Source organism: Oncorhynchus mykiss, chromosome 12 (assembly GCF_013265735.2).
Source record: "Oncorhynchus mykiss isolate Arlee chromosome 12, USDA_OmykA_1.1, whole genome shotgun sequence".
Taxonomy (NCBI): Eukaryota; Metazoa; Chordata; class Actinopteri; order Salmoniformes; family Salmonidae; genus Oncorhynchus; species Oncorhynchus mykiss.
In genome coordinates this window covers 14,213,655-14,231,935 of record NC_048576.1, presented here as the reverse complement: position 1 = coordinate 14,231,935, position 18,281 = coordinate 14,213,655, and the positions used below count along the sequence as shown (strand labels likewise).

The window sequence follows — 18,281 nt, the reverse complement described above, 5'->3', positions numbered from 1 at the left end:
CTAGCCGTAATGATTTATTTTTGTAATTATTTTTTTAAGAAGAAAATGGTTTGCTTAAAATAAGGAATTTGAAATGTTTTATACTTTTGATACTTAAGTATATTTGACTTTTACTCAAGTTGTATTTTACAGGGTGACTTTCACTTTTACTTGAGTAATTTCCTATTAAGGTATCTTTAATTTTACTCAAGTATGACAATTGAGTACTTTTTCCACCACCCTAATGCTAACCCTAATCTTATTTAAGCTTTTTGATTTTAAATTTAAGACAAAAGCAAAATGTTTGTTTTCATATATTTTTACAATATAGACAATTTTGACTGCAGCTGGCTCAGCTCAAATTGATTTATATTGGGAAAGTACACAGCACAACACCGCCACCATGTGATCAAAATATGAATAACATTAAAATAGGTTACATTACTTGACTTCGGTCATGTTTATTTATTATTACAATTCAACCTTTGAATGTTTTTTTTTCGCAAAATAAGACTTAAGAGGTACATACACATACATAGCCCGTGTATACTTCATTTGTTTGGGTTATCATGAGCAACAACTTCCATTTCATGGACACTGTTAGTCTGCATCCCAAATGGCATCCTATTCTCTATATAGTGCAATAGTTTTGACCAAACCCCGATGGGGCCCTGGTCAACAGGCCCAGGTCAATGGATCCTGGTCAAAAGGAGTGCATTAATAAGGGAATAGGGTGCCAGTTTGAGACAAAGCTATAGTCATTTGTCTTATCTTCAGAAATGAACATGTTCACTTGTTAGGCACGTTTGTATAATAATCCTCTCAAGAGATGCTGGGTGAAGATACAGACATAAAGAGCACATGGTGGAATGTGTTGTCTCAGTTATAAATCCTCATCATACAAACAAAAAACTCTGAAGTTGATGTGTAACTATGACAACAAAACCATCATCATGTTACACAAAATTAGAAAAATACTTCAGGAGGTACATTTCAGGGCAACGGAGTTCTAAACATGTTCCCAAAATATAGCAGTCCTAGAGATATGAATGGTAACCATTCCGTAACATATACAATAGTCTTCATCATAGAATTCATAAAACTAATCATTTCTTTTTTACTCTTACAGGCGGGTACAATATAACACTGGAGGAAATTCAACAACAGTCACTGACTGAAAGTAGCTGTTGACCTTCTGACATCAATTTATGGATTCTTGGTCAAAATACTTCACAACAGGATTGGGGTTGGAGGTGACCGATAGGAAGCTTTACCTTCTCCTGCTCACTTCAATCATTTCCCTCGCTGATAGGAACCTGCGTACATGTACCTTAGAGAACAAGGAAATGACTGGCAAACCATCAGGGGAAAGCAGAAGCACTCACAATCTCTGTCTGAGCACAACCAATAACCAATCAACTGTATACCTAATATATTGTTTATCGTTTCATTTCAGAGACAGACAGGAAGACATGTGTAGCTGTGTCTTTCTGTCCCCATAGCCACTTTTTGGGGAATATAAATACTTTTAAAAGTTCACATCCAGGTACAACACATTTTGTGAGCTTTCTAATACTATACTCTTAAAAAGGTCCATGGACAGCTAGTCACTATTCATGCATTATGCATCCAAACAGGAATCTCCTTCAGTACATACTCAACTTGACACGGTATTGAGTACCTTTACATACAGCTGTAGGTAGGTCTAGACAAACTACTTCCTCATTCACATTAGGGAAAACAACTTGGTGTTGTTGTTCATTGGGGGTAAATATTAGTTTTAAAAGCCTAACCTGTAGGTATACAGGCTAATACCTTTAATTCAATACAGTATGTACATATAAAATATGAACATTTACACATTGTGACAACCTCACAGAAAATAATCATTATGTACAATAAAAATGTGCCCCTAATGGATTTGATCAGGTCAAATGGCTTTCTCTTAATTTACATTTTATAATCCCCGGGTTAGTGAAGTTTTACTCTTGGGGCGTGAAAACTATTTGAGATAACGATAGTTTTGCGTTAAAATCAGTCTTCAAAATAAGTAATTTTTAAAGCTGAGGTAGCTTGCAACACTGGGACATATTTAGTGAAAGAAAATAAACAATGATTGAAAGTCATGATTTTGTCACCCCCACCCCCACCCCCACACACACACACAAAAAACTAAAGAAGAAAAAAATCCACCCCCATCATATATTTCAGGGTAAGGTTATACTTTAAAAAAAATTATAATCATTTTAAAAAAAATTCTCCCAAAAATGACCAAAAGAAAACCAGTAAAAACTTGTTTCTCTAAGTTAAATAAATACATTATTATTATTATTACTACCAGAGTAGCCTAGACATTTCTGTTAATATGTTGCAGAACGTTAGCAATATCATTTTTACAGTATGGATAATATAAATAAAATACCTCATATATTTTAAGATAAAAACCCTTTTTAGTACAGTAGCAATCAAGATTTCACAGACTGAACAGAAACTGCAGAGCACTGCATAAAACCATGACAACCATAACCTAATGGCATCATCCACACCTCAACACTGCCTCCTACTGACAGGAGGCCACATCCAGTGAATACCTTAAATAGTTCTCACTATACAGAAACACTTTTAGCAGTTACTCTAGGACCAGTGGTTCAAGTACCAAAACTCTGCACAATAAAGTGAGAAGTTGAGATCTTGGGAGTAAAAATTACACTAAGATCTAATCTTCCTATGTCAAATATCCTATCATCATAATCTCCCATGTTTACCCACCGGTTATAAGACAATGATATGATAACTGCTCTCTGAATGATATGAGTTGTTGTAAGGCTTGTGAACAGAAGCTCCCATGAAATATCGGACTTACAGTATACATCTCATCCATTTTATAATGTCGTAATCTTATGGCTGCTCATAGTGAACAAGCCTTCTAAGTAAATATTTTAACTACTGGCACATATCTCCTTGCATTTCACAGACTGGGTTCAAGCCTCCTTGTGTTGAGGTACCATTAGGTGTGGGCTACAGTAAATGCTGAGCTTGAAGATGCGTTAAAGCAATAAAATGCCGGGCACAGCAAGTTCTTTCCCTTCTACCTCTATTGAACAACTCAATCTACCCAGCGGGCAAATCTGGTTGAAATGGCACCAGATACCAACCAGTAACCAGTTTTGCCCGCTGGGTCCGCCATCTTCGCTATCGCTCCCTTCAGAATTAAAACTTAGAGGTCCTAGAGGTAAATACTAGTTCTTATGGGACAGGGGCGGGGACTGGTTGGTTGTGCAGTGCAGAGTTGCACAGAATTTTGAGGTTTGTTAGCTAGGCCTCTCTCCCTCTCCTCCGTTGGGGATACGTAGGCTACATGGGGGCGTGGTACCCGTAGATGGGTGTAATAATACCAAAGCCGCCTGCTGCCCTCCATCCTCCCTCAGTCACACAATGCTGTTCTGCAGGAGCCACCTGCTGCCCTCCCTCAATCATACAACGCTGTCCTGCAGGAGGGGCTCAAAGTCCTCGTCGCTGGTCGGGGCTGGCGTGTCCTCGTCGCTGCCCGGTAACGGGGTGTTGATGTGGACGCCGGCTAGCATAGAGGTATCCTTGGCATCAGCGCAGGTCACCACAGGAGGTTCGGTGTTCTCAGGGATAAACAAGGCTACCAGGAAGGCCACCACCACCGTGCATGAGCCCAGCAGGAAGGGAGGGCCGGGGATCAAGGATTTCTGTATGGAGAGAGACACGGTATTATAGATACAGAACTTCATTTTTCTGTAGGAACTTAATTTGACATTCATACAACACAAAGAATATAACCCATCTCTGAATAAAGTAACAGAACGATAAAGGAATATGGCAACAGGAAGATTGAAAGTGCCTACTTAATAAGAAACATGTTTTAAAGCTAAATGAGACAGAAATGTATACAGCTATATAAAGTCTGCCTATACTAGATCCACAATGAAGATGTTATTGGAGATCGTGATTCATTTACCTCAGTCGGGGGGTTAACAGGTAAAGGGTCGATGGGGTACTCTCCCTGGATGGGATCGATTGTGTTCAGCTCTACGTTAAACATGAAGAAGATAAGTCCGTACAGCGCCGGGCCCAGACCGTTACACAGGCCTCGGATACCAGTGATCATCCCCTGAACCAGACCTGAGGAGAGACAGGTTATACATTTATTTGTCAGGGACCATGAGTACCTGTGGTCCCCGGGCAGAACAGCATGACATCACAGAGGATACAGCATACAGATACATAAACATCCATGAGACATTGTTTTAAGAACAAAAGTCAAATGATAGGATATTTTCATTTAACTAGGCAAGTCAGTTAAGAACAAATTCTTATTTTACAATAACGGCCTACCCCTCCCCTAACCCGGACAACGATGGGCCAAATGTGCACCGTCCTATTATGGGACTCCCAATCACAGCCCAGCTGTAATACAGCCCGGGATAGAACCAGGGTCTGTAGTGACGCCTCTAGCACTGAGATGCAGTGCCTTAGACTGCTGAGCCACTCGGGTGCCTTAAATTTCTGCTATACGTCCGCTATGAAATAAATAGTCAAAGTTAAAAACATCCATGCCTTTATATACTGTGGTGTGTCTTAATGGAAAATGTCAGGAAACACATTTTTCATACTGATTTACTTCAATGACAACGGAGGGGCAAAGGAAGAAAGATGGTACCGAAGAGAGCAGGACAAAGAGACAGGTTACATGAAGGGAATATCTTAGAGCAGGACAAACAGACAGGTTACATGAAGGGAATATCTTAGAGCAGGACAAACAGACAGGTTACATGAAGGGGAATATCTTAGAGCAGGACAAACAGACAGGTTACATGAAGGGAATATCTTAGAGCAGGACAAACAGACAGATTACATGAAGGGGAATATTTTAGAGCAGGACAAACAGACAGATTACATGAAGGGGAATATCTTAGAGCAGGACAAACAGACAGGTTACATGAAGGGAATATCTTAGAGCAGGACAAACAGACAGATTACATGAAGGGGAATATTTTAGAGCAGGACAAACAGACAGATTACATGAAGGGGAATATTTTAGAGCAGGACAAACAGACAGGTTACATGAAGGGAATATCTTAGAGCAGGACAAACAGACAGATTACATGAAGGGGAATATTTTAGAGCAGGACAAACAGACAGATTACATGAAGGGAATATTTTAGAGCAGGACAAACAGACAGATTACATGAAGGGAATATTTTAGAGCATGACAAACAGACAGATTACATGAAGGGGAATATTTTAGAGCAGGACAAACAGACAGATTACATGAAGGGAATATCTTAGAGCAGGACAAACAGACAGATTACATGAAGGGGAATATTTTAGAGCAGGACAAACAGACAGATTACATGAAGGGGAATATTTTAGAGCATGACAAACAGACAGATTACATGAAGGGGAATATTTTAGAGCAGGACAGACAGATTACATGAAGGGAATATCTTAGAGCAGGACAAACAGACAGATTACACGAAGGGGAATATTTTAGAGCAGGACAAACAGACAGATTACATGAAGGGAATATCTTAGAGCAGGACAAACAGACAGATTACATGAAGGGGAATATTTTAGAGCAGGACAAACAGACAGATTACATGAAGGGGAATATTTTAGAGCAGGACAAACAGACAGATTACATAAAGGGGAATATCTTAGAGCAGGACAAACAGACAGATTACACGAAGGGAATATTTTAGAGCAGGACAAACGGATGAAGTACATATAGAAAAGAGAAATAAAGGGAATGTCTTACCTTGCTTATCTGGGTCTGCACTGCGAGACACCAGGGCACTCACTGCAGGAAAGGTGATACTAGACATGGCTGCTACTGCACCTGCAGCCCACATCATCCTACACAGAGAGGAGACAGTGGTTAGCTAGACACATACAGTATGAGACATTTTAGCTATAGGAACTAGTAACCACACCCTCAGGACCAGCCCCTCTGAGCACGCTCAGTGACCTCTGACAAAACTGATCACGATTCCCCTTCACTTTTGCTTCCTTTTTAAAAAAATTTTTAGATCATTTTTAATTTGAACAAGAGAGAGATAATTACATTTTTTTAAACAATAAAGTAGACAGTCAAGGACTTGTAATATTCTGTATTTATAAAAATTAAAAACTGTTGTCTAACTGTACTTAACTGTCAACACAGGCCAGCCCTGTTGATACTACTCAGGTAGCCACAGTACAGGCCAGCCCTGTTGATACTACTCAGGTAGCCACAGTACAGGCCAGCCCTGTTGATACTACTCAGGTAGCCACAGTACAGGCCAGCCCTGTTGATACTACTCAGGTAGCCACAGTACAGGCCAGCCCTGTTGATACTACTCAGGTAGCCACAGTACAGGCCAGCCCTGTTGATAATACTCAGGTAGCCACAGTACAGGCCAGCCCTGTTGACACTACTCAGGTAGCCACAGTACAGGCCAGCCCTGTTGATACGACTCAGGTAACCACAGTACAGGCCAGCCCTGTTGATACTACTCAGGTAGCCACAGTACAGGCCAGCCCTGTTGATACTACTCAGGTAGCCACAGTACAGGCCAGCCCTGTTGATACTACTCAGGTAGCCACAGTACAGGCCAGCCCTGTTGATACTACTCAGGTAGCCACAGTACAGGCCAGCCCTGTTGATACTACTCAGGTAGCCACAGTACAGGCCAGCCCTGTTGATACTACTCAGGTAGCCACAGTACAGGCCAGCCCTGTTGATACTACTCAGGTAGCCACAGTACAGGCCAGCCCTGTTGATAATACTCAGGTAGCCACAGTACAGGCCAGCCCTGTTGATAATACTCAGGTAGCCACAGTACAGGCCAGCCCTGTTGACACTACTCAGGTAGCCACAGTACAGGCTAGCCCTGTTGATAATACTCAGGTAGCCACAGTACAGGCCAGCCCTGTTGATAATACTCAGGTAGCCACAGTACAGGCCAGCCCTGTTGACACTACTCAGGTAGCCACAGTACAGGCTAGCCCTGTTGACACTACTCAGGTAGCCACAGTACAGGCCAGCCCTGTTGATACTACTCAGGTAGCCACAGTACAGGCCAGCCCTGTTGATAATACTCAGGTAACCACAGCACAACAGACAGAGTTGAAGGTGACCCACCATGGTTCTGACCCGAAGCCGTACCAGGCCAGCTGTAGAATCTGGAAGCCCAGTCCTAGAAGGACCGTGTTCTTGTTTCCAATAGTTCTCATCAAGACTGTGAGAATAAGTGTCTGCAACAAGAAGCAAACAATTAATACATTTTTAAAAATTATCATAAAAAAAATGCCCAATCAGAAGTCATCACAAAGTGCTTTACAAAGTGCTAATTTATTTATTATTTATTGTAGTCACACATAAATATTGGATTCATAGGAATTACACAATTTGCTACATTACATTATAATGCCTTTTTAGAGCGGGCATGCGTCGGACTAATAACTGAAAGGCTACAAGATCGAATCCCCGAGCTGACAAGGTAAAAATATGTCGTTCTGCCCCTGAACTAAGCAGTTAACCCACTGTTCCTAGGCTGTCATTGAAAATAAGAATATGTTCTTAACTGACTTGCCTAGTTAACTAATGAAAAAAAAAATCAGCATTCTTTACATCTAAACGTGGAACTTGATTCAATTCCAAAGGACAATAACTCATTTGAACTGACACACGTTGTTAACCGAAGACTTGATTAGAACTGATTGTTCAGTAACACATTGCAGTCTCCCACAGACAGTTAAATGGAGGAGTATTGCGCCAGATACATACCTGGGCTATGATGGAGAGGATTCCAACCACCCCGATGAACACTGCGATTGTTGCCGATGAAAAGTTAATGACCTGAGATAGAGAGATTGAGAAATAAAAATAAATGGAGAGCGAGACAGAGAGAGAAAGGGAGAAAGACAGAAAGAGAGAGAGCCATAGACAGAGGGAGAAAGGGAGAAAGACAGAAAGAGAGAGAGCCATAGAGGGAGAAAGGGAGAAAGACAGAAAGAGAGAGAGCCATAGACAGAGAGAGAAAGGGAGAAAGACAGAGAGCCATAGACAGAGGGAGAAAGGGAGAAAGACAGAAAGACAGAGAGCCATAGACAGAGAGAGAAAGGGAGAAAGACAGAACGAGAAAGAGCCATAGACAGAGAGAGAAAGGGAGAAAGACAGAAAGAGAGAGAGCCATAGACAGAGAGAGAAAGGGAGAAAGACAGAAAGAGAGAGAGCCATAGACAGAGGGAGAAAGCCATAAAACGGCATTAGTCTCCCTCTTTACTCTAAAGCCAATTAATGCCACTATGTTAAATGACAAGCACTTGACTGTGCTCAACGGAGAGTGAGCTGTTCAAGTAGAAGAGAAAGGAACGGCGAAAGAACGAAATCTCTATGATTACAGTCACCCAGCTATAAGGAACTGAACCTGTGGTAAACGACACCTTGAACAGAAATAACTCAACTGTTCTTCATCTCTTGTTGAGATGATTTGATGTTTTGAATTTTATGTGGATGTTTTCATTAGCAATCTGCACACAATATTGCGGTTAGTTTGCTAGGTCTCACTCACACAGATAGTCTACATGGGGCTGGGTACTCGTAGCTGGGTATAATAATACCACAATCTCATGTTTACTGCCAGATGGCGCAGATAAATGAAAGGGAAGTTTTTATCAGTCTCGGGTAAATGAAGAGCAGGTGTTTAATTGCCTACGGTAGAGGAACAACTAGGCTTTGGCAGTATACCATATATACCAGGTAATTTGGAAATAGTATTGAAAAACCATCCTGTGGCTCTCAAAACTATTTACCACAATACTTTTTTTTTTTTGTAGCTACTTTAAGTAAATACCTGTAGTCAACTTGTGCAATTTGTTAGGAGATAAAGCAGATTCTGTTCTTCATTTCACCCGTCACATTATTTGACATGATGAAGTTTACCATGGTTCCCCAGCACAGTCGAGCCAGTCGCGTGTTTGTTTGTAAATGGCACAACAGGAGAACGCAGGAGCAGGTGAGTCAGCTGTGTATTGACAGGGATCACGTTTTATATTGAAAGTCAGTATTTTTTTTGCTTCAAGAGTGATCAGGGACGTGTAACTATTGTTTTCCTTCACCGAAAATACATTAGTGCAACATATTCGGCAGAAAATAGTTTCAATGTCATCAGATGACAACAGAAGTGCAATGCTCCTACCTATATATGTATGATCCTACCTGTATATGTATGCTCCTACCTGTATATGTATGCTCCTACCTATATATGTATGATCCTACCTGTATATGTATGATCCTACCTGTATATGTATGCTCCTACCTGTATATGTATGCTCCTACCTATATATGTATGATCCTACCTGTATATGTATGATCCTACCTGTATATGTATGCTCCTACCTGTATATGTATGCTCCTACCTATATATGTATGATCCTACCTGTATATGTATGATCCTACCTGTATATGTATGATCCTACCTGTATATGTATGCTCCTACCTGTATATGTATGCTCCTACCTGTATATGTATGCTCCTACCTGTATATGTATGATCCTACCTGTATATGTATGCTCCTACCTGTATATGTATGCTCCTACCTGTATTTGTATGCTCCTACCTGTATTTGTATGCTCCTACCTGTATATGTATGATCCTACCTGTATATGTATGCTCCTACCTGTATATGTATGCTCCTACCTGTATATGTATGCTCCTACCTGTATATGTATGATCCTACCTGTATATGTATGCTCCTACCTGTATATGTATGCTCCTACCTGTATATGTATGCTCCTACCTGTATATGTATGCTCCTACCTATATATGTATGCTCCTACCTGTATATGTATGATCCTACCTGTATATGTATGATCCTACCTGTATATGTATGCTCCTACCTGTATATGTATGATCCTACCTGTATATGTATGCTCCTACCTGTATATGTATGCTCCTACCTGTATATGTATGCTCCTACCTGTATATGTATGCTCCTACCTATATATGTATGCTCCTACCTGTATATGTATGATCCTACCTGTATATGTATGATCCTACCTGTATATGTATGCTCCTACCTGTATATGTATGATCCTACCTGTATATGTATGCTCCTACCTGTATATGTATGCTCCTACCTGTATATGTATGCTCCTACCTGTATATGTATGCTCCTACCTATATATGTATGCTCCTACCTGTATATGTATGCTCCTACCTGTATATGTATGCTCCTACCTGTATATGTATGCTCCTACCTGTATATGTATGCTCCTACCTGTATATGTATGCTCCTACCTATATATGTATGCTCCTACCTGTATATGTATGATCCTACCTGTATATGTATGCTCCTACCTGTATATGTATGATCCTACCTGTATATGTATGCTCCTACCTGTATATGTATGCTCCTACCTGTATATGTATGCTCCTACCTGTATATGTATGCTCCTACCTATATATGTATGCTCCTACCTGTATATGTATGCTTCTACCTATATATGTATGCTCCTACCTATATATGTATGCTCCTACCTGTATATGTATGCTCCTACCTGTATATGTATGCTCCTACCTGTATATGTATGCTCCTACCTGTATATGTATGCTCCTACCTATATATGTATGCTCCTACCTGTATATGTATGCTCCTACCTGTATATGTATGCTCCTACCTATATATGTATGCTCCTACCTGTATATGTATGCTCCTACCTATATATGCATGCTCCTACCTATATATGTATGCTCCTACCTATATATGCATGCTCCTACCTATATATGTATGCTCCTACCTGTACATGTATGCTCCTACCTGTATATGTATGCTCCTACCTGTATATGTATGCTCCTACCTATATATGTATGCTCCTACCTATATATGTATGCTCCTACCTATATATGTATGCTCCTACCTGTATATGTATGCTCCTACCTATATATGCATGCTCCTACCTATACATGTATGCTCCTACCTATACATGTATGCTCCTACCTGTACATGTATGATCCTACCTGTATATGTATGCTCCTACCTGTATATGCATGCTCCTACCTGTATATGTATGCTCCTACCTGTATATGTATGCTCCTACCTGTATATGTATGATCCTACCTATATATGTATGCTCCTACCTATATATGTATGCTCCTACCTATATATGTATGCTCCTACCTATATATGTATGCTCCTACCTGTATGTATAACTTTATGAGCTGGATTTCCTAATGTTTTGCAATTAGTTTATTTACATTTGCACTCGTTCACATATTTAGCTAGCAGCCTCCATGGAAATCCTCTTTTACTTGTGCTAATTTTGTTAGCATTCTGGTAATAGACGCCCAATTGTTTTTTGGCATTTTTTTGGAGACCCCTTTTGTACTAAGCCAGTAATACTGTAAATCCTGGTGTGAGAGAAGAACGGTATGAAATCTGGATACAGTACGACCCTAGGAACAAGTTGGATATTTACCTGTCTAAGATATAGGAAGAAACTGGAGTATTGACCAGCCTCAGGTAGGTAGGACAGGAACACGGTTATACAGATGAGAAGAACTGTGGGATCCTTTCCCACTTTCCTCATCGACTGCAAACAAGAGAGACACCAAAGGCTTTAAACTAACAGAGAGAGACACCAAAGGCTTTAAACTAACAGAGACACCAACGGCTTTTCAAAATGGCCACAAACACTGATGAAGCTAGGTAGCCTACTAACGTGTATGTACGTATAGTATATCCCAGACCGATCTCATTGACCCATAGCATGGTATAGAATACCGTAGCACTCACCTGGAAGGGGTCTGCCTGCTCCCAGGTGATAGGTGCTCCCCAGGTGTTGAGTCTCATCTTCTCCGGTAGGGACTCAGGCACGGCCAGCAGGATGAAGCAGATGTCTGCCAGAGCCACCAGCGTAGCCACCAACACCACCAGGTTGTCACCGTAACACGCGGACAGGTATGCCCCGATGGCTGGACTCGTCACCAGGCTGGCTGCAAACGTAGCCGACACCTAGAGGAAAACACACAGAGGACAAATTGTGTTTTAAACTAGTCTTTTTTTTTTTAGGTCTATTTATGTTTAATCACGATAGTCCACTCAGCAACAATTGTCACAGTTTTCCATGAAGTCCTGTAGTGTATTTATTATTTTTTAATGGTATTGGAGCCAATAGCTGTCAATGACCCAATTGATGCAGCTATTTTTCACATTTAACAAAGGAAACGTCATTCATGTTAATAAATGCTATTCTTCATTCAACGCCAAGACGCAAAATACAAAGTGAAAAGGATGAGAGAATTCAATGGCATACGACACACTGAAGGGACTGCATGAGATCTGAAATCACTGTGTGAAGGATTGTAAAAACATGACACAACCAACATCTATCTATTCAACACAACAGAACACATTGCATATCCCATATTGAAGTGCAGAACTTGATCTTCACCCACATAACTGTCAAATAGAACTGGAAAGATGACAAGATATAATTATCCACTACCCTTTACTCCAATCAACTGAGGAAAACACTGTACATCAGGGATGGGCAACTGGCGGCCAAACTTACTGTTGAGAGTTAGAGTAGTAGAATACACCAGGTGCAATTTCATGTAAACTTACTGTTGAGAGTGAGAATAGTAGAATACACCAGGTGCAATTTCATGTAAACTTACTGTTGAGAGTGAGAATAGTAGAATACACCAGGTACAATTTCATGTAAACTTACTGTTGAGAGTGAGAGTAGTAGAATACACCAGGTACAATTTCATGTAAACTTACTGTTGAGAGTGAGAGTAGTAGAATACACCAGGTACAATTTCATGTAAACTTACTGTTGAGAGTGAGAGTAGTAGAATACACCAGGTACAATTTCATGTAAACTTACTGTTGAGAGTGAGAGTAGTAGAATACACCAGGTGCAATTTCAAACTGTGGTTGTGCTTCAGCAGTTTTTCTCTTGTTATGTCAGTCACTGACAGTCACTCAATTAGCCCATGTCAGCTAAATATTTTAGATTGGTAAGTTATTAAGAATTACCAGCCTGGGGGGCCCCATTGATTTTGTTAGTCACACACTCAGATATCACATTCAAAACTGAAAACATTTCTATCCACCATATTGCAAAATGTGTAGAATTGCATGAAATTAGTTAGAAAATTGCTAAATTTCCTCTCCGCCCCATAGCAAAATGTGTAGAATTGCAGCAAACTTGTTTTAAAACTAACATTTTCTCTACGGCCCGCTTTCAAGAGGAGGAGCTGCTAAAATATTTTGCTCGCAAGGTGGGGGCCCACAAAAAAAAAATACTTTGCTTATGGCCCTCAAAAGTCTAGGGCCGGCTCTGACTGCATATGTAGGTATGGATGTGGGTACGCAGAAGAATGAACCACTGCGGCCCCTCATGATGAGTTCAGATGTTTTGTGGCCCACACTCCCATCAGTTACCCATCCCTGCTGAAGTCATAATAAAAAATTTAACTAGCTCTTTACCAGTCCGTATGCTGTGCTTCTTTCATGCTCCTCAGTGACGTCAGAGACATAAGCAAAGATGACAGAGAAGGTGACAGAGAAAGCCCCTGACATGGAAATCGCTGCAAAGTACCACCTGAGGGAGAAAACATTATGTCAGTCACATCCAAGGCAGTGCATTCCACACCACATATTTGACAAATAAAATAAACAAACACTCCTACAGACTCTAAAGATCTATTGACAGGCATCAAAATGTTTATCAATTTGAAAGGCTGACTGACATTGTTAAAACAGACAGCTATATGGTAGTGTGTGCATAGGTGGGATAATATGGTATTTTCATCTAAACTAGCACTGTTACAACAGCACTACACAACATTCCCTGTTTACATGTACTTATTGTTTAATTCAAATCAAAAGACACAATGAATACTGAACCAAATCACAGCAGTGTTTTTTTCTTGGTCAGAAGAGAGGTGCAGGACTTACCAGGGACTGAGTCTCATGAGCGGGATGGGGGCACAGGTGAAGAACACAGTGACCAATAGGAAGGACCGCCTGCCCCACACATCTGACAGGGCACCAATCAGAGGGGCGCTCATGAAGGACAGGAGGCCCTGTGGCGGAGGAGGGTGAAGAGGGGGAGGAGCCTCTGTTAAGAACATCATGTTACCGGGAACCCGTAATGAGAAGCCTCATTGATCTTTAGTGTAAATGAGAGTGAGCTGAATTATAATCAAGTAGCAGCAAGAAAATGGCTGCCCTTTGCTCTCCTGAAATGACATAAGATAAACCTATAATTAAACTTATACATCACTTGTTATAAAATAATAAGATACTATAATTTTTTTAAAATAGAGTACCAGAATACATTATAGAGTGCTGCTTTTGTTCAATCGCTCAGGGATGCAACTCTACGGGGATCCTCATAGCAGTGATCAATAAATTACGTAATTGGTTAATAATTTTGGAGATATACTGTTCGTAGTATGCCAAACAACATTTTTGTATTTAAGTTACTTCTATGCCTGATATCTTACCTTCACACCTTGAATAAGGCCATTCATCAGAAATGTGTGCTGTGGAAACGTTTCATGTAAAACCTGCAAAAATAAACCACAGAGAAACCACAAAGATCTTTAAAAAGGGGCTCTGGCACAGATAGGGTGCCAACTGCCAAGAAACCATAGTCACACACACAGACAGCTGTGTGCTTAACAAGCGGTTTTACAAGCCAAGAAACCTACCCTACAGAGAGAAGACTAGAAGAGACAGATGGGGATGAAAATAAGAGACAGACTGGCAGTGAGAGAGTGAGAAAGAGAGCAAGAGAGAGTTGATGGCTGTGCTAGAGATATACTGAACAAAAATATAAAACGCAACAATTTCAAAGATTTTACTGAGGTACAGTCCATATAAGGAAATCAGTCAATTGAAATAAATGCATTTGGCACTAATCTATGGATTTCACATGACTGGGCAGGGGCACAGCCATGGGTAGGCTTTGGAGGGCATAGGTCCACCCTCTAGGGAGCCAGACCCAGCCGAACATAATTCGTTTTTCCTCACAAAAGGGCTTTATTACAGAGGGAAATATTCCTCAGCACCCCCTCAGACGATCCCACTGGTGAAGAAGCCGTATGAGCCGGTCTGCCGTTGTGAGGCCTGTTGAACGTACTGCCAAATTCTTTACAATAACAGAGCCGGCTTATGGTAAAGAAATTAACATAAAAATGATCTGGCAACTGCTCTGTTGAACATTCCTGCAGTCAGCATGCCAATTGCACACTCCCTCAACTTGAGTCATCCATCGGTGGTGTGGTGTGACAAAACTGCACATTTTAGAGTGTCCTTTTATTGTCCCCCAGCAAAAGGTTCACATATGTAATGATCATGCTGTTTAAACAGTTTCTTGATATGCCACACCTGTCAGGTGGATGGATTATCTTGGCAAAGGAGAAATGCTCACTAACAGGGTTGTAAACAAATTTGTGCACAACATTTGAGAGAAAAAAGCTATTTGTGCATATGGAACATTTCTGGGATCTTTTATTTCAGCTCATGACACTTGGGACCAACACTTTACATGTTGCATAGATAGATAAAATAGATAGATAAAATAGATAGATAAAATAGATAGATAAAATAAAATGGATAAGATAGATAATCCTGCAGCAAAAGGACATTTGAATTATGTGAATTATAATGAATGGTAATTTTATAGAGGTTGATACATTTTTCATAAAGAGAAAGTCAAGTCTAATTTCTAAATGGAATTTACAAACTTCAGAAGCCATTTAAACCTCAAATACACTAAACATTTTAAAATGTCCTGCTTCAGGGTGATCAAATTAAGATCCTACATCTGAAAACAGACAGGCCAGCTGGAGATGGAACTCACAGTCAGCATGGGAGTGGTGAGGAGACCCCAGGCAAAGAACTCCAGGAAGATGACCACAACAGCATGGGAGACACTGGGTCTGCCAATGCCATGGCCCGGCTGCAACACACAGGAAAGAAAGGTGGCCATTTTAGACAGTGTTCGATCCAATTTTAAAACATCCACCAAATTAACAGCTCTCACAGTGTGATAATTTTTTCAACAGCATTTCAAAAAGGCTACCATTTACTGAGTCTATGGTCTAATGATGCTGTCTGAAAGGATTATCTAGATTAAATCCGTCTAAATCTAAATCAATAAGAGAAAGAAATCCCACTGCTCCACTTCTCTTTCAAGGTGAATAAGTCACTTTCTTTGCTATTTGAAGACATCCACGTGGGGACCTCTGAAGTAGTCCATCAGTGGTATTTAAGGAAGGCAGAGATAGGGGAGCACAGGCCCCTAGCTACTTTACAGCACAGTGATGCAGCCTGTAGTCTTGGGAAGATTGGGACATGGCCGTTTAATGACAGTAGAGATTGAAGGTGGGCCTTCTATTACTATCCCTCGTGTTGATGACAGTGAGTGCACTGAGTTTGTCTGTGTATATGTGATATGTATGCATGAGTGAGAACTGGGGGAGAGTGGGATGTGATCTCAGCTCGCTGTCATGCAAGGTGGAAATCACGTCACAGTAGCCAGGCTTTATGGCGATTCAATCACTGCTGGCTTTTCAATGTTGTGAAAAATAGAGTCAGTCATTAATACATTTAGTTGTGTTAATTACAAATAAAACCCCTAATATAAAATTCATGTCTCAATCCACTTTGATGCATAGCTCAGACTAATAACAGAAGCCTTGTTAAACCTTGAATACACTACACTTTTGCATTGCCTGCTTTGTAGGGTAATTCTCCCAAAATATATAGTTATTCAATTAAGATCCTACATCTGGATAGAACAAAATGTAATGTTTTCCTTTAAAAAAAAACTTTTTATGCCATCTGTGATTGTGTTTTTGGTCCAGGTCATCCTTCCTTTCCAAGGTAACACCATGGTAACACCTTCCATGGTCCTGACAGCTGGCCATTGGCTAGAGCACAGCCAGCATCCTCAACAACAACTATTATCCAAATATTAATTTGAAAACAATACATTATCATGATAATGCATTCTGTCTATGAATACATGATTATGGAATTATCATGCAAACAGCTTGCGTTGGGGGGAAGCCGGAGGATGTTATGTAATGTCAGCGGCATATCAATATTATACAGGCTTCAATAAGCTCCTCCGCAGCTATAGGCCTTAAGGCGCTACCCCGAGATATTACCGGCCGCGTCCTTCCAATAGGCGTTCCAACGTAACCATCTATGATTATCTAATAACACATTGATCCACAATTCAAAACGGATTAGTAATAGCTTTAGCGCAAGAATGTGTCGCACTTTAGGCTGACAGAGTCGTTTCATTTTCACAAGGTATCTCGAGTACACAATGTCCGCTTGTGTCATTGCCTGCTGCTACCGCAGGCGCACTCACAGCTGATACTCCACCGTTTGCAGTTTATGTGAAATCGGTTACATTGTTACATTACACAAATACTATAGGTTACATTCCCGGTTGCAATAGGCTACCGAAATAAAGACGATTAATTCACATACCGTGGGCCCATCTTTCATGATAATTTTCTTGACCAACACTATACGGTTGGTACCCTGTTGATCTTTCTCTCCCGGAGTCATCTCCTCATTACATTTTGCCGGAGTTACATAGAATCCATGCTGCGTAGGGATCTTCGGTTCACCCGCTTCTTCCAGGATGCCTTCTTATTTAGCCTTGGAAGGCTAACTGTAAAAAAATACGTGTTTATAACCCAGTAGTCCGACCGAATCGACAACAAATGCGAATCAGGTACAAAATGGATATTGCAAACGTCATCAACACGTACTCTAGATTCACTCTGTAGAGGACAGCGCACTCCAGCGATGGAAGATTAGAGATGGTGCTAAAGGTACTGACTGCGGATCAGTGTGTGGTTTTATGGCACCGTTTTACGCATCAGCTTGATGTCTGGGGAAGGTTGAGAAAACTGGTCTGAGACCAGATTTAGGGCTCAACACCGTTTCCTGCAGCCACGAAAGATGGACGCGCAGTACCCGGAAACAACGAATCTATTGTGGTTTATTCTCTGGTCCAAATAAAACATTTAGTTGTGGTTAACTTTATTGAATTGAAAGAGAGAGCATAACTCAGCTTACATGAGCTGTTTTCTAATATTAAAAATGCTATATGGAGCGGCAGGGTAGCCTAGTGGTTAGATTGTTGGACTAGTAACCGGAAGGTTGCAAGTTCAGACCCCCGAGCTGTCGTTCTGCCCCTGAACAGGCAGTTAACCCACTGTTCCTAGGCCGTCATTGAAAATAAGAATTTGT

At 40.8% G+C, this 18,281-nt stretch overlaps 1 protein-coding gene across 2 annotated transcripts; it reads right to left on the bottom strand.

Annotated features, from left to right (window-relative positions):
• Positions 1 to 415: 415 nt before the first annotated feature.
• LOC110537015 (hippocampus abundant transcript 1 protein) lies at positions 416 to 18,069 on the bottom strand. Of its 2 annotated transcripts, XM_036936989.1 has the most exons (13): positions 17,798 to 18,069; positions 17,511 to 17,697; positions 15,868 to 15,966; positions 14,507 to 14,569; positions 13,956 to 14,083; positions 13,485 to 13,599; positions 11,784 to 12,002; positions 11,467 to 11,580; positions 7,775 to 7,846; positions 7,130 to 7,242; positions 5,765 to 5,862; positions 3,965 to 4,128; positions 416 to 3,695 (listed from the first exon to the last, which is right to left on the bottom strand). In XM_036936989.1, exons 2-13 carry the CDS (start codon positions 17,589 to 17,591, stop codon positions 3,453 to 3,455), a joined length of 1,509 nt encoding a protein of 502 aa, XP_036792884.1. In that variant the 5' UTR covers positions 17,592 to 17,697; positions 17,798 to 18,069; the 3' UTR covers positions 416 to 3,452. The 2 variants fall into 2 exon arrangements, with proteins under 2 accessions (XP_036792884.1, XP_036792883.1); XM_036936988.1 differs by having other exon boundaries at positions 17,511 to 17,799.
• Between the last annotated feature and the right edge of the window lie 212 nt (positions 18,070 to 18,281).

What these genes read in the sequence shown, in the direction of transcription:
- LOC110537015 (XM_036936989.1), bottom strand. Translation starts at nt 17,591, where the DNA reads ATGACTCCGGGAGAGAAAGATCAACAGGGTACCAACCGTATAGTGTTG. An exon ending in TCATGAAAGATGGGCCCACG is followed by an intron (nt 15,967 to 17,510) that starts GTATGTGAATTA and finishes TGTGTGTTGCAG; the next exon opens with CCGGGCCATGGCATTGGCAG. An exon ending in GCCTTATTCAAGGTGTGAAG is followed by an intron (nt 14,084 to 14,506) that starts GTAAGATATCAG and finishes CCTCCGCCACAG; the next exon opens with GGCCTCCTGTCCTTCATGAG.